General features: G+C 39.4%; 1 protein-coding gene across 1 annotated transcript; it reads right to left on the bottom strand.

Annotated features, from left to right (window-relative positions):
* Nucleotides 1-9014: 9014 nt before the first annotated feature.
* Nucleotides 9015-24798, bottom strand: smim14 (small integral membrane protein 14). The gene is made up of 5 exons (NM_001016053.3): nt 24763-24798; nt 12903-12998; nt 12279-12327; nt 10130-10278; nt 9015-9731 (listed from the first exon to the last, which is right to left on the bottom strand). The coding sequence occupies exons 2-5, from the start codon at nt 12975-12977 to the stop codon at nt 9693-9695; spliced, it is 312 nt and encodes a 103-aa protein (NP_001016053.2). The 5' UTR covers nt 12978-12998; nt 24763-24798; the 3' UTR covers nt 9015-9692.
* Nucleotides 24799-26530: the final 1732 nt, after the last annotated feature.

The following is a 26530-nucleotide window of genomic DNA, read 5'->3' on the forward strand; positions in this document are numbered from 1 at the left end:
GCGTGGTATCAGTAACAAGGGGCATATCATTTAACAATTGTTACATATTTTGTTGATATAAATATAGGATGACCAACGTGTGTTCCTTTTGTAAAACTGACTTTTTTTGTAACCAAGAGAAAGCAAATACACTAGCAAAATGTTGCTACTTATTCTCCTGTGTGGCATAGACAGTAGGAAAGATGCTGAGAGTTGCAGGGTATTCTCTAGCCAGGAAAAGGGTTAGTAATATTGGTAATATTTTTAGTTTAGCACATACATTAGAGGCTAATAAAGTGCCTGGTGCCAGGTTTAATGGCTTGAACCCCTGGGATTATCAGGGCACTTTGACCACTGATATGAGTGCCAAGAAAGTGTTTCCCACAATGCTCTATGGCAGGTGATTTGTGGGTGTTTTCACTTATCCCCCTTTTAGTCAAAACACCTCTCATGCCATAGGCCTCTTACTAAAATATTTATTATAATATATGTTTCCAAGGGACGATTGTAGCTGCCGATATCATATATGTTTCTGCGTCACTTAGGCTTGTACTTAAACCTTAAGGTGGCCATACACAGGCCGATTGTAGCTCCGATAACGGTCCCTTAGACCACAAACAACTGGCCTGCCTAACATCTGGCCTGAAATTGGGCAGATATCGATCGGGCAGGTTAAAAAATTTAGTCGGATCGAATTAGAAAGACGGTAATAGGCGCAATCAGTTCGGGGACCGCATCAACAAGCCAATGCGGTCCCCAAACTGATTGCGCCTATTACCTGCTTTCTGATTCGATTGTTTGGCTCCAGGGCCAAACGACCGAATTAGCCTGAATTCGCCCAATATCGCCCACCCGTAGGTGGGGATATCGGGAGAAGATCCACTCGCTTGACGACCTCACCAGGCAAGCGGATCTTAACGTATGTGGTCACCTTAAAGGTTAGTTACAATAAGTTTTGTTTTAATTTGTGTGAATAAAAGAGAATTTCACACACATGGCTAACTCAGTATCAGATGGCTGGAGGTCCATATAAATGAATTTATTAGACTACAGATATTAATTCATATACATATTAGTATATCTTTGGAAAGCAAATGAGGTTTGCACTGTAACCTGGCAGCTCTCTCCAGCACCGTCTGCCCCAGGCATAGAGAATGAGTCTGTAACAATGGCTGCCTTTTATTGGGCATATCTGAATGACTTGTTGCACACGCGTGCTCCAGCTGAGGAGATGGAGGTTGGTTATTTTTATGATAAACTCATTTACTAAAGCTATTTCTGCTAAATTGTTCTGTCAGCTTCTCACATCCAAAATCCTTACAGCTGCTGCTTAAAAAGATATTTATGGTGGGGTATCTACTGTGCTAACTAACCTGTAAATAGCCCAATGCTAACCTGTTTGTATAAAATTCAGTTTTTGGTTGTAAAATGTAATTATTGGTGCTCTAGAACCTCTGCCTTGTGTATATTTACTGCTAGTCCTCATCCAGTTACATTAACATAACATGGTGTCAATGGAAATGACTATGCAGTGGCATTTATAGGGGTAGTTAAGCAATTCTTAGCAACTTTTCACTTGGTCTTCATTTTTATTCTTTACTCTTTTCAACTTTCAGATGGGGGTCACTGACCCCAGAAGCCAAAAATTGATTTCTCTGTGAAGCTACAATTTTATTGTTAGTTTTTATTACTTATCTTTCTTTTCAGGCCTCTCCTATTCATATTCCAGTCTCTCTCTCACACTGGTGGTTACTAGGGTAATTGGGACCCTAGCAACCAGATAGCTGCCGAATAAATAGTGAAATAATTCAAAAACTGTGGATAATAAAAATAAAGACCAATTGTATATTGTCTCAGGAAAACACCCTCTACATCATTCTAAAAATTATTTCAAAGATGAACACCCCTTTAATGCAGTTCCAGTCATTATTTTACCCAGGATGCACTTGTGGGCTTATTTATTAGTTTTAAAGTTTGTGAATTTGAGTTTGTTTTTATAAATTGAATAGACTCTAATATCGAATGTTTGCTTATTTATTAATAAGGAAAACTCAGATTACTAGCAAAACATCAAGAAAAACTCAGCAAGTCCAGTGGATTTGTCTTATTACTACAGATATCACCCATAGATTTTAACAGACCATATTTGATAATTGATCATATCCTGTGTTTGCTTTATATTGTTATGTGTGATGTTTTGTGTTGTGTGTGATTGTTTTGTGTGATGTGGCCTAATCTCATCCAGGATAATATTTAGTAAACCATTTCTATTACAGTTTAATATTACGCAAATGTTACAATAGCAACTTTTAGCCTACAAGTCAGTCAAGTTCATAGTTCATGCACTCATTAAGAGTCAAAGGCTCTATAGACTAAAACACTGCATAGGACTTTAGACTCTGATGCTGCAAAAAGTCTGATACCCCTGTCACCTGCTTTAGCCTGTAGCAATGAAGACAAAAAAAAAAAAATTGGGGGTTATGAACTGTTGTATGACAATGCATTTATTTTGTACTGTCACCATGAAGCTGTACACATACCCACTGCCTATGTAACCTAAACCTGTCAAGTGCTTGTAGCTCTTTGGTTTATATTCTGTGCATAATGTTCAGGGCTGTTTTTTTTAAAATGTGCTTATCTGCCCCCACTTATACACTGAGGTGACTTCTCATCGTTGTTAGTGAGCTTTGTTTACAGAAGGACACAGTTTATAACTGTATGCAGGTTTGTGTAAATGTCACAAATAGGAGACACTTTAATAGGGATGCATGGATTCAACAATTTGTGGGTTTAGCCAAATAATGAATCCTCCACAAAAAATTTAGCTGAAAATCTAAACACTAATTTGATTAAGCTGGTCTTACATGCAGTTTTGCTGGTTTTGACTATACTGTCCAAATATCTAGAGTCTAGATATTTGGACAATATAGTCAAAACCAGCAAAACAGGATTATTGGTGTGACCAGCACAACAACTGTCTAGATTCTAGACAGTTGTTGTGCTGGTCACACCAATAATCCTGCTGCCTGAAGGAAGTAAATAAAAGCCATTGCTCTGCTCCTCCTGTTCCCTTCCTGCTGTTCTTATTCTGGTGGGTGGCCTGAATGATCAGAACAATAAAGAGATGGCCAGACACATGTATGGCTCCTTGTACGGTATCCATCTACTTGCTGCTCATCTGCTATGCTACTGTGCTTGGCTGGCCCATGTGTGCAGGCTATGCCAGAAATATTCTAGAAAGTAAAATGATAAATATATTCTAGTATGTCAAACTAAAGTAAAAACAAAATCATTAAAAAACAAATGTATAAACAAGTAACAATGTATAAAGGTCCTTTAATTTTCCCAACGCATTTGCTCCGTATATCACACTGTCCAGATTTAGTTTAGTGTGAAAAACTAAAACCTCCAATAAGGATATATGTATAATTATATGCTCTTTTTTGTTAATTATGTAACAACTTATTTTTCTATGATGCAATACTGTTAAATTACTCAATAAACAATATGACTTATAAAAAAAAAAAGACAGATGTATAACTATCCTTTTAGGTTTTACACACCTGATGAAATAACTGGATATGATTCAGGCCTATAATTAGCTGTGTAAATATTATAGCCCTGTAAGGCAAAAAAAAACAAAACACTTCTCACGAAAACTGTAGTTTGTATTTTCTCTGCTTGATTTTGACAGTTTGCATTGCTGCCTGCCTTATACAGTAAATAAGCTGCCATTTAGGACTTAAACTGGAATGAATGTAGTTTGATGGAAAAGAGGTAGGTGTATTGTAGGTGTTAAGTACGCAAGTGTTGCGTGTTTTCTTGCCTATACATCAAGCTAGTAATTATTTGGCAGTGGTTCTTATAATAGATTCTAATGCCATCAGGCTCCTGTGGTAAGAAAAAAAAACAAAAAACAAACAACAACAGTTAAAGATATAATTGCAGTGTAGTAGGCAATCAACTTTATAGAATGATTTTATTATAAATTTTAGACCACAGGGTTGTTGGTGTTTAATAGCCATACTGTAAATGTGGAATTCTGCTAACTGTACACTGATTTACAATTCCATAGCTAAAACAAACCTTATTCATGTCCTACCTGCATCTTTAGAAGAGCCATGGGGTGCCAGTAAGGTAAAAAGCCCCATGATATTACTGAACCCCACTAAATAGTTACACCCAATCAAAACAGGAAGGCAACTTGAAGCAAAAATATTGTAACCGTTTATTGATAAAAAGTGCATAGTACAACCCTTTGACCTTAAATGATTTTCAATTAGCATGGCACAATCAACAATCTTAGTTTAGCACAATTATAAACAGTTCGTGACTGTTAAAGTAAAGTGCATGACTTATTCAACAAAGTATGTAGCTTGAAGCGGAATAAGTAAATCGCCTGCAGTGTCATAGCAACTATTTCCATAGAAAATACTTAGTCTGTTCTTTATAGCCCTTATGAGAAGGAGTTACGGTCATCAGACACTTGGAACATTCTCGATTTTAGGCTCTACCGCTGCAACATGTTTCCCAACTGAGCCCTTGCCAAACTGCCTTTATGAAGCAGTCAGTGACCATTTTGACTCCTTTGTAGCCAAGCAATGGTTTTCTTTAAAATCTGTCCATAATGAAGGCCATTAAAAACAAACTCTACTAAGCTCTTTGAAAGGGTTACTCTAAATCACTGCTGTGTGTGAAGAATTCCATATTCTTGATTAATCATTCAATAAGCTCAATATACACGAATGCAACATGTAAACAACCATGTTATCCAGTTTGCATGTCACAGGGTAAAACAATTGTGATAAAAATAAAAGGGACCTAGACTCATTCCCTTCAATGATAACCTGCGCCATAGGGCGCTTCAGACTTTTTCATTCCACCCCCACTTTCAGGTTCAACATCTCATAGGGAATCCATAGTGCATGACAAGGTTATAGATGTAGAGAAAATGATCATAACATTCACCCTCCAAATAAGCACTCACATTCTAATTTCTTTCTACTTGACCTTTAACTTGGGGCTCCCCTTCTGCTGCTTTGGCCCCCACAAATTGTGTTAGACCCACAGTTTAAGAATCAGTTCCCTGTGGCCATGTTCAGCTGCAAGCTGGGCATTTAAAAGATGAGAGATAGCACCCACAATCCTAGGTATGGAAACCTATTGCAGTAAGTCCTTGAGCAAAGTCATGGGGGCACCCCTACAAAAACCTTTCCCTTGCTTGTTCCTATCAGATAAATGCTCTCTGAGAACAGGTCCTAGCTCCACTCAAGATGAGGTTTGGGGAATACACATTTATAAACACAATTCTGAGGGCCTTTACTAGTAGTGATTGCAAAATTTCAAAACATTTCCTTCTATAACCGCCTTTTCCACATAAGCCTTAATCATTCAATCGGATCACAGATGTAGAAGATACAATTTATGCATAAATAGAACATGCCTGAAGCAGAAAGTATACTTTTCAGAAAGTGTGCAGTAATTACATTTAGCCTATGAAGGAGTCATCTGAAATTACTTTTATTTTTAATCACGAGTGTTTTATTTTTCTAAATAAACTGTAAACAAAGACTGCACCACATGAGCCTGTTTGGTGACGTTGCTAATGCAAGGAGTCATCTTCATAGCCCAAATGCTCTTATGAGCAACTCTCAGACTGACCATGGAATGTAGTTGAAATATCAGCAGTGCAACGCATTTAGCATTGCTACACTAAGAGATAGTGGGCTTTATTTAGACTGATGCCACACTGGGCTGATTCTCAGCCTACAGCCCCTAAGCTGGCATCGGCCTTCTTACTTGGAACCATTACATCGGCCTTGGTGCAGGCACACACAGCGGACATGTGCACTAAAATGTGAGAAGTTGCATTTCTGACCTACTTTCAATTGCGGGTTCGCACACCCAGGCTGACATAATGGTTCCAGGCGCAGGCAAAGAAAAAGATGCTATTGCACCAGTGTAGTAAATAACAGCAGCCAGTAATCTGCTTTCACGGTCTAGCTTGCAGTAGCCTGACCAGCTAACTGCACATCTGTAGCTATGAGTTGCACTGGAGCAATTTAGCACCTTTCAGCCACAACAATTCAATAATAAAGAAACCAGTGTTCTACTTTAAACAGGTCCAGTCTGTAGGCATCATGGGGGGAGGAAATTTCATGATTTTCTTTATTTTTTAGAAAGACTTCCAGTACTGCTTTCTATTACTGATTATTAAAAATACAGTGTGTTAAAATAGTATCAAATATCTAGTTGCTGATTATTTGATTTGTACAAAATACTATTGAAACTCTTAAACCTATTTAATGATTGTTTAGTTATACAGTGGTATCAAACACAAAGCCAAGAACTGTTTTATGGTCCTATTCTTCATGAATTTCAGCCCTGAACTCTGTACTGATCCATGCTAACCCCCAAGTCTGACACAGAATCATGAAATCCATAAGCTTTTAGTGATTTATCTGGCCGTTTTAGCTTGAAAAATAAAAGAAGCCCTAAATCCAGCACAAGAAATAAAAGAATCCTAACTGGCATGTACAAACTGAGAGGAAATTGTTTAAATTAAAGGAGAAGGAAAGGCATTTTGGCATTTTACTGCCAATAGATTAGCCACATTAATGCCACCTAGAACAATATATTTATTCTGCAGAAAGCTTTACCATACCTGATTAAACAGCCCTAGAATCTCCCTCCATTTGTTTAAGATAGCAGCTGCCATTTTAGCTCGGTCTCAGTAGCTTCCTGCTGCAGCTCTAGCCCTGTAGCTCAGATCACACATTCTGATGGGAGGGGGAGCAAAAGGAGTGAGAGGGAGAGATCTGCACAGACTCGTGCCCTAAACCTGAAGGAGCCCTAAAGGAGAGGAAGTCTGATACCGAAGAACAAGACATCCTGTGTTTTTTTTTGACAGAGGACTCACAGCAGCGTTTCTGTGAGTGCTTATGGCTGTATTTACATAGACCTTTCTGATAAAGCTTACTTAGTTTTTACCTTTACTTCTCCTTTAAGCCTTAGGGTGATGGCACATGTGCCATGTTGTAGACCGCAACATAGCTTTGTTACTACGGGTGACAAAACATCCCATGTTTCCCTCCCAACGGCTAACTTGCAAACTGCTAGCAGTGAAATATATATATTCCCCCACAGGTGATTTCCATGTAGGCTGGTGGAAAGGAAACAGGGGACATTTTGTTGGCCACGGTAGGGAGGTTTTTTGCTGGTAACAAAACGTTCTGTGTGCAGATTAACGCAAAGAACTGCAGTCAGTATGAAGGGTGTTCGGCCTTGGCTGTCACCAAACCACCTATTGTATTAGCTACACTATGGACCATTAGTTCTAGAATGTTGAAACACTTCTTATCTAGCAGAAGTCCCTTAATCCCCCTGCTCTACGCCTCAGTCCATACGGCTAACAGTACCAATAGCAGAAGTTATTTTCTACTAAATATCACTAGAATTTCAGATTTTCAAATAGGTGGTCAGTAGTAGTTAATATGATGGTATCTATATTGGGCTTAAATTGTTTACTTTTTCTTTAAACAAGATGTATCACTTTTTTGTGCCTATTTCTGGAACTTGAGGATGTAAAATATAAGTGTGACAAGTTGATCTTTCTGCAAATGTTCCATATACAACAACCAAAACAGCACTCCTAGTGCTTATAAACTGATGCTGATATTCATTTGCTAATAGTGGAGATCATCTCCTGCTGGGATAAGCATTATGCCAACTCCTCAATACAAATTAATACACAAATGCAGAAGACATGATTTGTGCAGAGTTAACTATGTGTTCATTAAACAGATGACAGAATAAAATACAAAACCAGTGGAGCCTTTAGTTCAGTTTAAAAGAAAAATCTATGTGTAGCAGTGAACTGGCACAACAAACAAGAAGTGTTTCTTAAAGATTCTGTAATGTATGATAAAGTCCATCTCAGCCCCCTCTGAAAGGTTAGGTGGTCCTTCAGAGTACATTCCAGGCTACCACAATAAATTAATTATCACAGTACTGCTCTTCCTCAAGCTCAGACTCACATAGCATCCCACTAGCATAGCACTGCATTTCTGTACAATAAGTATACCTAGTTTAGCCCTAGTTATCAGGCAGGATAGGATGTGTTGCTTCTAGGAGGTAGCTAACTTGCTGCTGTGTAGGCTCCCTAGTCAGTAGGACCAGTATAAAGTGCTTGATTTCAGAATTTCTATTGAAACAAATCATCATTTTCAAATACTCTTAGATCTTCTCTAAGCTGGGAATACACAGGAAAGTGCATTTGCTTGCCTTGCTATATTCAGCTCTTTTGTTTGTCCTGTCAAGCAGAAGGTACTGTTTAGACAGAGAAGAAATCGAAGATGCAAAGAATTCTGGTGGCTGATACCACAAAGTGCAACACAAAATAAAGAGTTTTCTTGGGACAGTATAAGATGAATTGCATCTATTTAGAATAAGTAAGCCTTTTTCTGCTACTTCCTAGTCTAGCGTGAAGCTCCGTCCCCATTCCTTAGCTGAGCTCTCTGTAAAGATGGTTGAAGAGGTGCCTAGGGGGCATGCTTGCTGCCTCTGCCCCAATGGAAATCAAATCAATCAGGCACGCCCAATAGGCACCTCTTTGACTACTCTTGCTGTTGTCATAATCAAAGAGAGAAGGAGAGTTTAAAAAAAGAAAAGGGGCAGAACTTCACACTAGACTAGGAAGTAGCTACTTCTGTTATAGCAATTAGATGAGACAATGTAGGGAGAAAGCTATGTGATCTTGCAAACTATGTAATTTTAGAGGGAAAAACATTAACTACTTTATACACATTTACATATGGCACACTTTTGTATGATATCTTAGATCAGTGCCATCCACTCAACCTTAGGGGTAGTATAATCTTTAAAATGTCTCTATTCTGTCATATGTACGTCGGGTATTTTTCATATAAAGACATTCATTTTTGCCTATTTATGTGAAGGAGCTGGCAAACTGCCTTCTCTGCAAGAGCAATGTCAGATATCATTAAAAAAAAAAGTGAGTGGAAGGTACCCTTTAATTTATCAATCAAGCTATTTTAATATACGATCAGTAATTAGTACTCTCTTGAAAACACTGAGCTAATGTTTCTGGTTAAGGTGTTGCAGCAGATCCTGCTATTGTAATGTATGTCTATAGTAATATCATATGTACCCTGTAAATAAGTCAAAAATGTGACCCAATGAAATGGCACCAATGGTATGAACTGTACTAGCTGGTAACTCCCCCCACCCCCCTCCCTTTAGGAATGTGTGTCATTTACATTGTTCCCCCAATCCATTCCATTCAGAAAAGAAAAAAAAAGCACAAAGTTATACATCAAAGAGGAGTGAAGAAGTAAAATGTTGAACAGAGTATTCAAATCAGCTAAGGCCACCCAATCACTGTAATAAGCTACAAGATTGATCTCATAAATCGGTAAAATGTAACCCCAATAAAAGTACATTGACTAATGTATACTCTTCTGTAACCTGAAAACACTGGCAGAAGTGCAAGTCTGACTGTTGTAAACTTGCTAAGAATTAGAAGATTAGTATGACCCAAAGAACCAGGACAGAAATATCAGGCCTTTGGCCCTATTGACAAATAAATCAGAAAAAGAGAGAGAGAAAAAAATTCCTTGGGTTCAGAGTAGTCTGGCCAGTTTGGCTTCATTTGGTCGTGCAAATTCCTAGCTGTTCTGAAGACGTGGGTTGGGCTAGTCTACTGGGGGGGCTGGAGGTTCCGGACCCTGATTCTGCAAATAAAATAATAATATGCATTAATTTCGTTAAATAAAATATTGCAAGGGTTATTGAAAGAAAAAAGCTGTTTCCTGACTTCTGTACACATAATTTCCTTTTCAGTCTATGGAACCACAAAACCAGACACAATGTAAACAATGTAGTTGTTTCTAATGCCTATTACAACAACATAAAGCAGAAGAACATTCTAGTGATGCCACAGCCCACAACTCCACATGAAAGTAAACAACAACAGAATCTCCGTTCCATCTTAATGAGTGTATCTATGCATCCCTCCACCAAGTCAGAAATGAAGTAAGAAGGAAAGCGAAGGAAGCAAAGAAGACAATCTTATTATAAATTATGGAAAGCGGAGACTCAAAGGATGCACTGAAGGGCAAATTTCACTTACACTGTGAGGACTGTTTGGTTTGGCTGATGGTCCGTTGCCTCTTAGACTTCTTGGTCTTAACAGATATAAAGTAACGCCAATAACAAGCCAAGCCATAGCAATCATAGCAATGTTGAAGCCACCATCAGTAGAGGAATTTGGTCCAGGCACTGCAGAAGAAGGGAACGTGATCAAGTAAGTTGCAAACCTGTACATCCAATCATTAAACAAATGCTGTACACTCCTGTAATACCCAACAATGGTCAGATCATATTGAACATGGTGGTAAGCTGCTCCATTACGAAACAAACAAACCAACAAATAAATATAGTTATGTTACTGTCGGGACTGGTGACTTCCTGCAATTGATTCTCTCTTATCTTGATTTAATCTAGATGGCTGAATCAGCCTTGGAACCCGTAAATAATTACACAACCAAGTAGCAAGTAATCGTCTGTACCAGCCCAGGCACCTTGCTGTGCAATACACCAGTCAGCAAGCTCAGGGGCACATCTCACTGTTTAAGTGACAGACAAGCTGCACAGTAACTTCCCTTCTTCAATTTTATTTGTGGTACCAAAGGAAAGCATCAAAGATTCTCTACCTTTGGTCTAAAGCTACCAGATCATTTAAAAAAAAAAAAAGTTACATACATACATATATATGTGTGTGTGTGTGTGTGTGTGTGAAACACATCCCTATATGGGGGATGCAACTGTTTTGAATCCAGGAACTTTTTTACTGGAGTTTCTTTTGCTCCTCTGCACTTTCACGTGCTGTAAAATACATAACATAAATGGCTAGGATATTTTAATGTCCTACAGCTTAATGGCTTGTCTTCTTTCCCAAAGTGTAAGTCCAGGTAGAGCCACACAGGCAATGAATAGGCTACACAGTGAGCTTTGAACATCCCTCCAGCCTATCCAATCCCCAAGTGGCTGTACCACAACTTAAATTGAGGGGCAGGGAAAACAAGCCCTATCTGAAGCTGTAGAAAGTTAGAAAATGACAACACTGCAGGTTATGCCTGAATTAGAGACTGAATTAGGTGAAAGAAAAAAAGGGAAGAAATGAAAATATAAAGTATAGACAGTATAGAAAGAAGAAATGGTGGATAAAGATAAAGGGGGAAGATAGCAGGATCAAATAGTGGAAAGGGTTAAAAAGGGGAAACGTAAGACAGAGAGGTTAAAAAGCAAGAGAGTATACAGAAGATAAAAGGTAAGAAAGATTGTTGGTAGAGAAGTAGAAAAGAGGTGGAAAAGTATTACAGATGAGGAAGATGAAGGCATCAGAGAGGGTTATACAGCACTAGAGAGAAAAAAAATAGGAGAATGAAAGAGAGAGAAAATAAATGTGGAGAACACAAAAAAAAAAGTGAATTGGGAAGCAGACTGAGAAATGGTGAGAAGAGGATATATATTATATAACGTGGGGTAATATAGAATATGCTGGGGTTGGCTGGTTACAACACACAATACACAGGCAGGGTGCTGTGTTTACAGAACTGAATTGCCTTCTGTGATTATAGGGTCCCTACAGGCCATACACATGATAAATTTATACATACTGGCCATCAAACTGTTCAAAATTACTATTTTAAAATGGGCAAAACCAGGAAGTGTTATTATAACAGTGGTTGTAGTTTAATATTGTGGGTGCTGTTAAGCACTGAAATTATATTAAATATATACATATTAGAACAAACATGCTTTAATTTGAATGAATGGACACATATATCAAAGTCTTTTTTAAATGTGTTATTTTGTCAGAATTTATTTTATCGCTTTGAGCAGTTAAATTCAACTTTTTCCTATAAAGTGTTTGAATTCATCAGCACTGAATTCTAACACCCTACCTATTTGGAATAAGCAAAAAAAGTTAATTTTCCCCTGAATCTCATATGCCACTTGAACTCTCAGAGCCACAGGTTGAACGGCTGCCCATGCAAGTTCATCTCTCCCTAGAGAATAAAAAGGGAAATCCAACTGGGTTTAAACTATACCATAATCTTAATCTAAATATTCAATTTTTTAATAATTTTCCTTAATTTTTAACTACCTATAATAAATTCTGAGATGGGAAAACATTACAGCAATAATATCATGTAACCCTAGCGATATGCCTTGTTGGATAACCTGCTGAACTCAGGCCTGTGTGCCATACTCACATTCTTGAAAGCACTCATTGTCAGTACAGTACGACTGTGATTGTCTAAGCTGAAAGAATAGAAATGAGTTTGTTAAAAGTCAATTTACAAATGTTAAGGAAACAGAAATGTTTCCAAGCACAGCATGTATTATAGAGCTTCAATAACAGCATTTAGAGTGAAAAGACCCTCTGCTCTTTTGAATGCAAAGCACTAGTAATCTTAGGCAGAAAACCCTATAGGCTAAAGCTTACCCACAGCCTGGTTTCAGAATTACAGGCTGGTTTCACCATGATTGGTGTTTACCAGTGTAATGCAGTGCTTTCTGATCAGCATAAGCAGAACACAAGAAGTGAACCCATTCCAAAATTAGAGAGAAAAGACCCTCTGCTATTTAACGCAAAGCCAAATTCTGTGTCTCGGAAATACCTGTAGCTTTAATTTTACCCACAAGAGCAGGGTCTCCTGGATAACACCCCGCTGACCTCCTCTATTGCTGACTGGCACTGCTTAGTACAAGTTTATTATCCAGAAGTAATTGTGTGTCCCTTTCCACCAAGGATTCATCAATGTCAGTACTTATCAGTTGTTGCTGGTATAATAGGGTAGCAGGAACATTATTTACAGGTTCCACATAATCCTTACCAGGTTGATCAGTCTCCGCATGGCATGTTCATGGGAACAGATGCACTCACAGGGATCAAAATTGCCCTCCGCCATCTCTTATTCATCCACAAACACCTAAACATAGATCAATACTATATTAATAACAATCGTTTTATAGCACCAAATTCTGCGCTAATGTAAAATATATATTACAGCACAGGAGACATGAGATGTGTATTTGGACACAGAAGATAGCCTGGCAGCACAGCAATTTAGTGGTTGGCATTCCTGCCATGGGGCACTAAGATCTGTCAGATTCCAGCCAGGGCGCCATCTGCAAAAAGTCTGTTTTCCCTGAGTCTGTGTGTGTTCCCTCCAGGTACCTTGGTTCTCCCACACTCCAAAAACAATTTTCAGTCAGATATTGGTCTGGTAGGCACAATACAGCCCAGATATGCTTCTGATTTAGTCTGCAGAGGCCAAGTCAACAGATTATATTGGCCTGTGTATGGCCATCTTTAGACTGTAAGCTCCACTGAGGCAGGGACTGATATGAGTAATAAACAACCTCTCTAAACCGCTGTGTCAGCTCTATACAAAATGAAGGATTCCCAAGCCAAGTTCTTTAATATGTTCTTATACATTTAGTTATTATTTATTGGGTACAATCAGTGTATAAAAAGCTGGGGAACTGAAGACAAGCCTCAGTAATTTTCTGGGAAACCTGATATAAGATAATATGCTTTAAATCGTGCCATCTTCACAATTATGCTCAACAATTCAAAATTTTGATAAATTCCAGAGAAGGGTTTACAATTAAAAATATATTCACAAACAAGGTATTATTCTTTTTTATACATTTATACATTTTATAGCGCTCTTCTCCCATAGGACTCAAAGCACCCAATTCATTACAGAATGACGAGATGCTTCTTATTGTATTCAAAAAAGCCTGGCGAACAGATATGTCTTGAGTCTGCCCATGCTGTGGGTGCAGAGTGACAGAAAGCATGAGATCCAAAGGATTTTAGTGCTACTCTGGGAGGGAGGGAGGGTACATGGGGAATTTTATTCTTGCACTATTCCTGAGATAGAATAATTCTGATCATGGTAGCTGACATCTGATGTTTGAAGGAGAGATCAATATCTAGAATCACACCCAGCCTGTCTACCTGCTCTGACAAATCTAGATTTACTCCCCCAAGTTTTAAATCCACTATGCTCCCTACCATCTTGTTATCAGCCTTTGCTGATACATGTACCTCTGTCTTGTCTGGGTTTAGTTTAAGCCAGTTCCGGTTCATCTACACTTGCAGAATAGCTATGCACTGTTGATTATATGATTGAGCCCTGTGGAACCCCATAAGGTAATGGGAATGAAGTTGTTGAGTATAATCTAGCTGTTACCTTTTGTAACCTGCCTGACAAAAAGGATTGGGACTAGCCGAGTACGGTACCTTCTGCACCACAGAATGTTTTTAACCATTCTGTTAAGATGTTATGGTCTCTACAGTGTTAAATGCAGCAGAGATATCAAGAAGGATTAGTATGGAGCACTCTCCCTTGTCTCTAGCCATCAGCAGGCCATTCAGTATACAGACCAGTGCGGTTTCTGTACTGTCTTTCCTTTTTAACCCAGACTGGAACGTGTCATAGATCCTGTTGTGTAAGTGGATTCCAACCTGCTGGTGACCACCTTTTGTATTACTTTTGCTAGAAAGGGAAGGTTTGAGACTGTAGTTGACCAGGTTCTCTGGGTCCAGACGAGATTTTTTTTCACTAAAGGCTTAATAATTGCTTCCTTAGAACCAATACACCTGCCTGAATGTTTTTGGACCCTAGGTAACCAGGGACCAAAAGCTTGTCTCAGCTGACTGTATACTGATTGGTTTGGCTGGAATTAGATTTCTAGTTATGTACTAGTTATAAAAATGTATAAATAAGAATAATACCTTGTTTGTGGATATATTTTCAAGTGCTTTTGCACGAGTCCTGATCACTTTACAAATCCAACCTCAGCGTGCCATCTAGTGGGCAAAATGTAAAAGAATCCTCTATTCTAAAGACTATGAAGTTTTAAGCGCAAAGTATCTCCTCACATAACCACTACTGAACTTTGTAACAAGTAAATTGTCTACGTAAATTCACTAGTGCATTGCATTTCCATTAAACAACTGTGGTGAGAAAAACTTTTTTTGCATATGTAAATTAAGAATATGGAATGGAAAAATTTTCAACTTCCGTGTTTATGTGACAAAAAGTAACATTATTTTAAGGATTCGCAAAGGAATCCCAAACCGAATCCTGGATTTGGTGCATCCGCACCTATTATTATAAGCTATGACCCATACTTTGTGTGAGTAAGCAATTATTTTCAACAGGTATCATGGACCCAGATTTTTTAAAGTGATACGAACACAAAAAACTACTTTTCAAAATATTAACGTACACTAAAAGTTACCTATAGGCGATGTTGATTTTTTTTTAACATATAGTGCTATAAGTAATTGTTACTTGTAGTTTCTAAACCTGACTGTCCCTTCTCAGCCTGACAGTTATAGCTTCTAACGGACCCCTGCTGCACAAATATGGCAGCCCCCTCATAGAGGAACATGGGGGATCAGATAGGGAATGTATAAGCATCAGTCAAATACTTTTATGGCAAAATTATAAATAGCATGCAAAGACAATGTTATAATAGATGTTATAAAAGGGTCTAATTCCAGGTGCCAGTATCTCTTTAAGCTGAGCAACATCACAGGATGTTTCATTTTTTCACAAAAAAAAACCAAAAAACTTTTAGCTCATAATGGGGTTATAGAAACAAGGTTATAACATCATCATGCTGTACTGTAGATCTCAGAAAAATAGCAAAATGAACCAATAAAATTGGAAAACCACTAAGGGCTAAACTCCACGGGAGATTTTGTCAGATGGTATCAGATCAACAAAACTCCTATAAGTTGGATGTAGTCACATGAGTCAAAATACAATGGGACTGATGAAAATCTGATGTGTAAACTACATGTAACTTACATGACACGACTGTCTGATGCAAACCCTGCATGTTGCATCTTCATCCAACGACATGAATATGGTGTCTGACACACAATGCGACTTGATCTGATCAACTTTACATTACAGCTGTGGAGATCAGATTCTGTAGATCCTACAAAATCTTGTGCTGTTGCAGTACAGGATCAGACAAAATCTGATCAAAATCTCTAGTGGAGTTTAACCCTATAGGAAGACAGTCCTAAATCCTGCTACATGCCACAACTGACCTTATTCCCTTGAACATTCCTTCCACGTGGCATTAATTTGCTTCCTTTAATGATAGCTAGGAAATCATTTCCCAACCCCAATCACAAGTTAAAATGATATCCAAAGGAATACTTCTGTTCAATTAAGTTAGTAGGTTAATAGAAAAAAAATGCAAGAAGGTAAAGAATATAAAATGTTACCTGTGTTCCGGCCCCAAAAGATTTCTATTTACTAATGTGTTTGTTCCTGTGAAGGCTGTAGCAGAATGCTGCAAACCCACAGAGCACATACCCACTATTTGCATAAACATCCCTAACGAGACTCACTGGGGGTTCAGCATCCACACAGGCAATTACTGCATTATCATATTAAATAGTAATATGGATAGATAGATAGAATGAATGAATATTTAGCAACATTTTACTCTCAAGCTGTGGGTGCTGGGAATGAAATGGAAGAATGTTGTGATTTTAGCTATGGGCTGCACCTACTGTAAGTCACGTCATTGCTCTGTAAGTATCTCTGCAGTAAGTAAGATTAGGGCTATCCTACAGCCAGGTTTAGAATGATTAATATGCCTTCATTTCATTACTATTGCAGGATGAAATGTCACTATATTAAAATGGATGATGGCTACATTATATTTTTACAATGCACTCAGTGTATATTGATATTCTGTAATACTTTATCCAGTTGTATCAAACACACTGTTTAACTGCTTCCCATTTCCATTTCCTTTAGTTAGAGAGTGTATTTACATTTTATAACATCTGTGTCAAACGCACCACTGGCCACGCAGAACAACACTAACCAAACATGTATAGCGATATGGATATTGTAGTTGTTGCCGATTCTTGCAGAACGAAAGGTTAAAATTCAGATTTATGAATGACAGCACAGCTTGCTACACAAGGCAGACAGGCTGCTGGGCATGATTCCCGTTTCACTGTGGCTGCATTAACAGGCCAGCATATGAGGGGGTCATTTACAATGCAGACTGCCATACGCAATGTGTTAGCGCTCGGCTGCTCCGGGAAAGCGGTTGGTAAATGGGAACTAAGGAGTGTGCTCTTGCCCCCCCAAGCACACTGACACATGTCCTGGGGGATAAAAAAGGTCCCCTAAGGTCTTCTACCAGTTTCCCAAAGGACCTGTGGGGGAGACTGTACATTTGTTTGGAAGATGATCCTATGCCCAGCGTGTCCTTTTGGAAATGCTGTTTGTGGGATACTGGTAGTAGTCTGACATAAGGGATCCAACCTCTTTATCTGATGGCATTTTCTTTTTTAAGGAAGACTATTTGATGGAAAGACTGTGTGCCAAGCTTACATGCTATTTCATACATTCACTTTATCATGACATTGTTCACTTTATAAAAAGGAACCCCCCCAATATAGGCGTATATAAAACAAGTATATAACAGAAAATGCAGCGTAATTGCACAACTGTGTGAATAAAATTAGTCCAGGTACAGACAATAATGGACACTGATATTTCAGAAATACAACTCCCAGAAACCTCAGATATAACTTACTGCAGTACCAGAAGATGTCACTACTCTACACACCCAAAGTTTTGGCATACACAGTACCCTATAATATTCTTGCAAACAGCGGCATTTCCAATGTTCTATAAGCTTCATTTCACTGAGATAAGAAACTTTCTAAATATAATAAATTTAAAATGTTGTACTGTTTCTGATATAATCAAGTTACTCTTCACTCTTCCAGCAATCTTTCTCTTTTTTCCTCTTCATGCAGTAGGTGGAGTCAGAAGTTGCACCCTTTGCCTAAAACAGTGATCCCCAACCAGTGGATCAGGGGCAACATGTTTCTCCCCAACCCCTTGGATGTTGCCCCGAAACCAGGGAGTTATTTTTGAATTCCTGACTTGATGGCAAGTTTTGGTTGAATAAAAACAAGATTTCCTACCAAATAAAGCCCCTGTAAGCTGATAGTGTGCACAGAGGCTGCCTAATAGCCAATCTTAGCCCTTATTTGGCTCCTCCATGAACTTTTATGATGCTTGTGTTGCTTCCCAAGTCTTTTTACATTTGACTGTGGCTCAAGAGTAAGAAAGGTTGGGGATCCCTGACCTAAAACATGTATTAGAGCTGATTCTTTTAAAATAACTGGCTCTGATGGAAATTCTTTTTCTCTACATGCAGGATTTGTGCCGGAGTCTGTTATTTTGTAAGATTTTGTTTGTGCTGGAGACAATATTTGAGCTGGCTCTAATGCATCTACAACCTGGATTCCAAAAAAGTTGGGATACTAAACAAATTGTGAATAAAAACTGAATGCAATGATGTGGAGGTGCCAACTTCTAATATTTTATTCAGAATAGAACATAAATCATGGAACAAAAGTTTAAACTGAGAAAATGTACCATTTTAAGGGAAAAATATGTTGATTCAGAATTTCATGGTGTCAACAAATCCTAGAAAAGTTGGGACAAGGCCATTTTCACCACTGTGTGGCATCTCCCCTTCTTCTTACAACACTCAACAGACGTCTGGGGACCGAGGAGACCAGTTTCTCAAGTTTAGGAATAGGAATGCTCTCCCATTCTTGTCTAATACAGGCCTCTAACTGTTCAATTGTCTTGGGCCTTCTTTGTCGCACCTTCCTCTTTATGATGCGCCAAATGTTCTCTATAGGTGAAAGATCTGGACTGCAGACTGGCCATTTCAGTACCCGGTTCCTTCTCCTACGCAGCCATGATGTGGTGATTGATGCAGAATGTGGTCTGGCATTATCATGTTGAAAAATGCAGGGTCTTCCCTGAAAGAGATGACGTCTGGATGGGAGCATATGTTGTTCTAGAACCTGAATATATTTTTCTGCATTGATGCTGCCTTTCCAGACATGCAAGCTGCCCATGCCACATGCACTCATGCAACCCCATACCATCAGAGATGCAGGCTTCTGAACTGAGCGTTGATAACAACTTGGGTTGTCCTTGTCCTCTTTGGTCCGGATGACATGGCGTCCCAGATTTCCAAAAAGAACTTCGAATCGTGACTCGTCTGACCACAGAACAGTCTTCCATTTTGCCACACTCCATTTTAAATGATCCCTGGCCCAGTGAAAACGCCTGAGCTTGTGGATCTTGCTTAGAAATGGCTTCTTCTTTGCACTGTAGAGTTTCAGCTGGCAACGGCGGATGGCACGGTGTATTGTGTTCACTGACAATGGTTTCTGGAAGTATTCCTGAGCCCATTCTGTGATTTCCTTTACAGTAGCATTCCTGTTTGTGGTGCAGTGTCGTCTAAGGGCCCGGAGATCATGGGCATCCAGTATGGGTTTACGGCCTTGACCCTTACGCACAGAGATTGTTCCAGATTCTCTGAATCTTCGGATGATGTTATGCACAGTTGATGATGATAGATGCAAAATCTTTGCAATTTTTTGCTGGGTAACACCTTTCTGATATTGCTCCACTATCTTTCTGCGCAACATTGTGGGAATTTGTGATCCTCTACCCATCTTGGCTTCTGAGAGACACTGCCACTCTGAGAAGCTCTTTTTCATGTTTCCAATTGACCTAATTAGTGTTATTTGGTCTTCCAGCTCTTCGTTATGCTCAAATTTACTTTTTCCAGCCTCTTATTGCTACTTGTCCCAACTTTTTTGGGATTTGTTGACACCATGAAATTCTGAATCAACATATTTTTCCCTTAAAATGGTACATTTTCTCAGTTTAAACTTTTGTTCTGTGATTTATGTTCTATTCTGAATAAAATATTAGAAGTTGGCACCTCCACATCATTGCATTCAGTTTTTATTCACAATTTGTTTAGTGTCCCAACTTTTTTGGAATCCGGTTTGAACTAGGAAATGGATCCCCCCCCAAATATATATAACGGCCTATCTGTCAATCAAAATCTGACCCCAATTTCTGATTAAAGAGAGAATAAAGAGTGACAGGTTGCTGAGAGGGGAAGAATGAAGCATAACTTGATTATATTTGAAATGGGACAGAATTTTAAATTGATTATATTAAGAAGGTTTCTTATTTCAAGGAGATAAAGCTTATATTACATTTTTATTTTTGCGATAGTTCCCCTTTAAGGTGGCCATACACAGGCTGCTGATTCGCCAGCTTATCTGCCCCTATATGGGTCATACCTGACTGATAACCATCCATGAATCAGGCAAATATCAATTGGAAATGTTTGATTTTCCCGTTGGATCAAGGACCGCATCTGTATGTTGATGCGGCCCTTGATCTGATTGCCTGCATTGCAGAAATTACAATGTAAACATTGGCCCAAGGGCCAAATGAGCTTATATTAGCCAGTTAGTCCCCACGTCAAGATGGGCATATTGTGGAAAGATTTGCTTGTTTAACAACCTCGCCAAACCAGCGGATCCTTATTGTATGGCCAGCTTTAGCCTGCACCTCATACATTACGTAAAGCTCCGTTACATGTAAATGTATCCAAGTGAGTAAATTTTTTACATGTACCCCATGAAAGCACTCATATCTAGTGATAACATCCAAGTATCACTGTCATTTAGAATCCAGAGCAGTGGTTTGACTAGTCCTGGCTGCTTAGGCAGAGCTCAGTGAGTCTGATGCAATACAGTTATGGCTGACTCCTATATCTGTAGCTCTTAGACTGGTGACAAACACTGAACAAACAAAGCCCATCACATGTCTGAAAGACAAACAGACACACACACGCCATTCTGGGGAATAAGCAGTTAGACTTCAAAATTTACCTTTTTAGGAATAACCTTTAAAGGGGAGGTAAACCCAAAAACAAAATTCTGTCTAATTAAACAAAATATTTCTGATCACCTTTCCTATATTGTAGATGCTATTGTAGTTGATAGAAGGATTTTACTATCCCTGTCTGCCTCTCGAAACAGTGCTTCTTCACAGGTCTGTTAATCATCTGTTTTAACAATAGGACCAGTACTGCACATAATAGCAAGGGAGAACAGCAATTATATTTACAAACAATGTTAAAACCACTGAAAATTAGGAGAAATTAAATGAAATAAAGACAATTTTCATTTTTGGGTTTACTACTGGAGTATAAAGAAGAGATGGGCTAGATGAGGATGTGTTCCAAGCTACAGACTAGTTTAAACCATCTTGGGGCTTACAGGTATATCTTAGGTTTTCTGTAAAGCATATGTTATAGTTAGATCTATTGTAAAAAAACCAAAACATAATTTCTGAATATTTTTAATTGGTGTTAACATGACTGTACCTTCTACGATAATTGTAGCTAAGCTAGAATAAATACTTGTTGATAGCAAATAAAAATACTACTGGGCTTTTATAATTATGATCCACATAAAAAAAGTGCAATGGTCAATGGTACTTTTTTTTATGCTACGATATTGTACGCATATGTTAGGAAGAACTTAATGGAAGTGTATCTGTTTTCAACCTCATCTACTATTTCACAATACACACGAAGGTATAGTACAGGTATAGGATCTGTTATCCAGAATGCATTGGACCTGGGGTTTTCCGGATAAGGGGTCTTTCCATAATTTGGATCACCATACTTTAAGTCCACTAAAAAATAATTTAAAATATTAATTAAACCCAATAGGATTGTTTTGCATCCAATAAGGATTAATTATATCTTAGTTTGTATCAAATACAAGGTACTGTTTTATTATTACAGAGAAAAAGGAAATTATTTTTACAAACTTCAATTATGATTAAAATGGAATCTATGAAAGATGACCTTCACGTAATTCTGAGCTTTCTGGATAATGGATGCTATTCCTGTAGTTTTGGTAGTTTTTCCATGACAATATTAAGGGAAGGACAAGTACACAGCTATATCGAAACACTATGCTAGCTTATGAAATGCAGCTGTTAATTCTTAAGAAACACAGGGAAACAGCTGATGCAATCCTTATCCCTTACATCATTGTTTTAAAGGGTTTATTAAAATTCTGAAAACAAGAACTACGAAGAGCTCTTACCCACCCATACTCATTTTGCAAAGCCTCTGCTTTGCATTGATATATGGCAAGAACGTGCCACCCAAACAATAAAGCTCTTTAAAGATGGGAAAACGTTTCATAACAGACAAAAATCCAGCCAGCCCATATAGTATTTATAAGTGTGGAAAGAGTTGAACCCACTCTCGTGTCTTACACAGATTTTCACAATGCACAGCATAATGCTATTTCTCTACTTTAGACCTGTAGGTACCAAATAAGTCCTCAATATCAACTGCTACCTGTGAATAACAAAGTACAGGTATTGGATCCATTATCCAGAAACTCTATATTAATGAAATAATTCAAATTTTTAATAATGATTTAATTTTTTTCTGTTATAATAAAAAGTACCTTGTACTTGATCCCAACTAAGATATAATTAATCCTTATCTTATTGGAAGCAAAATAATTTAATTAATATTTAAATTATTAAGTAGACTTAAGGTATGGAGATCCAAATTACATAAAGATCCCTTATCTGGAATACCCCAAGTCCCAAGCATTCTGAATAACAGGTGCCATACCTGTACAGAAACTAAAGTACAGCAGGAACAAGCTGCCTAAAAAAGAACAACAACATTATACATGCAGCTTGGCAATAAAAAACATAATTGCCCAGTAGCAATATGATCCAAGGTAAATAGTGTATTATATTACTGCATTAAAATAAAAAAAAAAAAAATGAAACCCTATCTAACTTTATCCAGGAGTCAAACAATACTCCCAGCATGCTGACCTAGATGTTTCTCAATCCAATGTAGATATTACTCATCCAGTGAGCTCTTTGCTTTAATTTTCTAACTGGTGCTAGACCAGTAAAAGCTAACTGCTGATGGGGTGCTACTGGTGAGACTGCACTGGATCCACTTAATCTCAAGGGATAAGGGAATACAGCCCAACACAAAATGGCAATTGCACAGCCAGCTGCATCATTCCCTGAATTAAAGGGAAACCAAAGCCAAGGATGAGCATAACTTTTTATAGCACTAGTGATAGGACTCAGCTCTGCTCTGCCTCTTCACATAGCCAGCAGTTCTATGCCACTAAAGTTACAGCTCTCATCGTCCCCAAACATGCCTACCATGATCCCATGACAGGACCCTTGCTCTCCATGTCTGTGATGCAATAGAATGCATGGTACCAGTGCACATATAGAGCACCATACAAGAGGATCATGGAAGATAGGTTTTTGGGGTTCTGACTATACTGGCATAGAGTTGTTAGACACTAAAGTAGGAACAGCTACCCCACAGGACATTTTTGATTTGGTGCTTTAGCTGTCCTTTAATGGTATTGTAACATATATATACAGCCCATTCTTTGTCACTGGGAGAGAGAAGCAGGTGTTAGGGCATCGCTTATGCTTTAAACCAGCAGCAGAGAACGAGCTCTCATATTTTAAACCCTGTGCCACCTGACCAGGTTCGGGCTGAGTTCCAAACAGGCCCTGGCATTTCAGGCGCACACAGCCTACCACAGTCCCAATAAATAGTATCTATGGTCTCCTACAGCAGCCCCAATGATATTTGTCAGAATCTACACACTGGCAGTCAGGTGCAGGCCCAACTGCACAGGAGGAACCCATGAAATGTGCTCCAAATGCAAGCCACATACACCTGTCACTTGACAGGACCGGCCACTTTGCAGTGATTCACAGTCCCTTAGAATTAGGGGTGATCTTGAGCTACAAAGCACTTAAAATTGCAAAAAAAAAAAAAAAAGTATTAGAAATCTGTAAAATCCCATGACAATTCTGGCGCATTCCTGTGCATCCTCATTGTGCTATAATTACATAACATAAACAAAATAAACAAATTGTCCTTTATTTATGCACATTTTAACCCATTCCCCCCACCCGAAAATCAACAGTGTTTTACATCCCATAGTTTCACATACATTCACATGCCAGCAAATGCAGACTCCCATCAATCTTTTACCAAAACAATACCCTCGCTAAGCAAGCCGAGAGCTGTCAGTGACATTTTTTTTCCAGTCAAGACATGGACACGTAATCTGTAAAGCTGTGTCAGACTAACTTACCCACATAACACTGCCCATTGCTCTAACGCTAGTGCAACTGCTATTCTCCTTACATCGGGTACCCAATACACGGAACCCCAACACTGAAACACACCTTCTTTCCTATATCACGGAGAAATCCTATTACCTATGCACATTAGTGCCAAGCCTCCCTCATCTCCAGGGCATATATACCATATATACTTATTAAAACAACAATGCATGTTGCAATATTGTATAAGTAAATGTTTTATAAAGCATAGTGCACCCCACTGCAGGGTGTCCAAAAATATCTGAGCTGGCAGCATGGATGCCCCCAATTTCTCAGCATGCAATCGGATCAGCAATAAGCAGGCAATATGTATTACTAGTATGCAAAGCAAGAGCTGCGTCTCTAGGTTCAACAAGTGGCAGTGCAATATCCAACCTGCATCCCTCCAGCTGCTGCTAAATGGCAACTTCCGAGGATCAGTCCACAAAATTACCCAGCATCCCCTGGAGAGTTGTAGTGCAGCTGCAAAGCACCAAATTATAAAAACACTGCACTAATCAAGCTGCAATGTATCAAGCTGCGATGGGTGAGGGAGATTAACAAATGCATACAAAAGGAAGCCACCCCAGATTCCCTAAGCGCTTACCAAAACCCAGAGCTGGCTGTATCGCCCCCTGAGCAGTACCCCAAGCTCCTCACTCCTCTGATCCAATTCTGTGTTTTGATTCGAAGGAACACGTCATACTCACGCACAGAACCCGGATCTCCTAGGACGCGCCCGCCCATTTCATGCCTGAGAGGGCGCCACAGCCAACAGCTGCACAGAGCATAGACTTGCCCAAGTTACAGGCGCTTAGCCAATCAGAAGCGTCCAGCACCGCTACCCCGCCCACACTGGCTCTCACTTTGTTTGACATGCTGTGCGCCTAAGGCGCTGGACGCTCATGTAGTTAGACTTATTAGCTGCTTAGTGGCGCACTTCAAAACAATATGGCTCACTTACAGTGCCCCATGCAGTGTAGAAAACAAAAGCAAATATCTGATTTGTTGCAACTAGCAAAAGCACCAGTAATATTTAAGTGCAATACTGTCAACCCTTAGAGACTAACCCAGGGGAAGGTACTGCCAGAGCTGTCAACTTGACATGTTTAGAAATGTGTGCAACTGAAATATTTCCCCCATACCCTGAAGCTAAATTGTAGCTGAAGCTGAAAAATTCTCCCTGTGCATGTGCCAATGCATCAACTGACATCACCAAACACATGCACAACTGAAATTCATGGGACTTCGGCAAAATGGGGTGGGGAGGACAGCGGAGCGCCTTCAAAATCGAGTAACTTCCAAAGAAATGGGATGGGGGGGGGGGGGGGGGGTGGAGAGACCGCTCTGTACAGCACATGCAGCATGTGGCCTACATAACGCCAATGTGCATGCACAAAATGGGCGTGAAATAATGTCCCTTTCCATGGCAGTCTCTAATACAGTGGTCCCCAACCTTTTTTGCACCAAGGACCGGTTTCAAGTAGGAAAATGTTCCCAAGGATGGGGGGGGGGAGTGCGCATGCAATGTTCATTCGTTCGCGCCATTATGTGCACAATGCGTTAGTTCGTAACTGAGGTGACCGAGTGCAAAAACAGCCCATGCCCCGCCAGTGGTCCGCGGCCCAGCAGTTGGGGACCCCTGCTCTAATACAATCCTGTAGTCCCTTTTCATGGCAGTCTCTAACACACTCCTGTAGTCCCTTTCCATGGCAGTCTCTAACACACTCCTGTAGTCCCTTTCCATGGCAGTCTCTAATACACTCCTGTCATACCCCCCCCCCCCCATGGCAGTCAGATAGCTGTAGACTTGGGTAAGTAGGGCAGGAGCTTGGGTGCCTGCATTTTCCACCCTACACAGCTTTCCCTATGCTTGTTGGTTACTGATGTTAAGCCCCGGTAAAGCTCCATGGGGATTGGATGGGAAGTTCAAACTTCCACCCACCCATTCCCTGTACAGTTTTACTGGGACTAAAACTTAATTGAGAAATGAGCAGTAAGGAAGACTGTGTAGGGGAAAGGACCTGCAGGCACCAGAGCCCTTCCCAAGTCTGCAGCCCACTGACAGCAGTGGGCCCCGCCTGGCTAATCCATGTCAGCTCCACGCTGCACTGTCTTTCTCCTAGTTGCCCTCCCCATCTACCGTTCTCTGCGCCATTCCCCATGTGTAACCCACAACCATGTCCACACACACGGCCCAGTGCCCTCATTGGGGTCACTTCCCAGGGCTGCCATCAGGGGGCGAGAGGGTAGTGTTGTGCCGGGCTTGGGAAAATATTCTTCCATGAGGGCAGGGGCAAACTCCTCTGACCCCCAATGCAGTGACTGTTAATTAGCACATTAAATCAATGAACTGCTTATTACAGATTAACATG

The sequence above is a fragment of the Xenopus tropicalis genome, chromosome 1 (genome assembly GCF_000004195.4).
Source record: "Xenopus tropicalis strain Nigerian chromosome 1, UCB_Xtro_10.0, whole genome shotgun sequence".
Lineage (NCBI taxonomy): Eukaryota > Metazoa > Chordata > Amphibia > Anura > Pipidae > Xenopus > Xenopus tropicalis.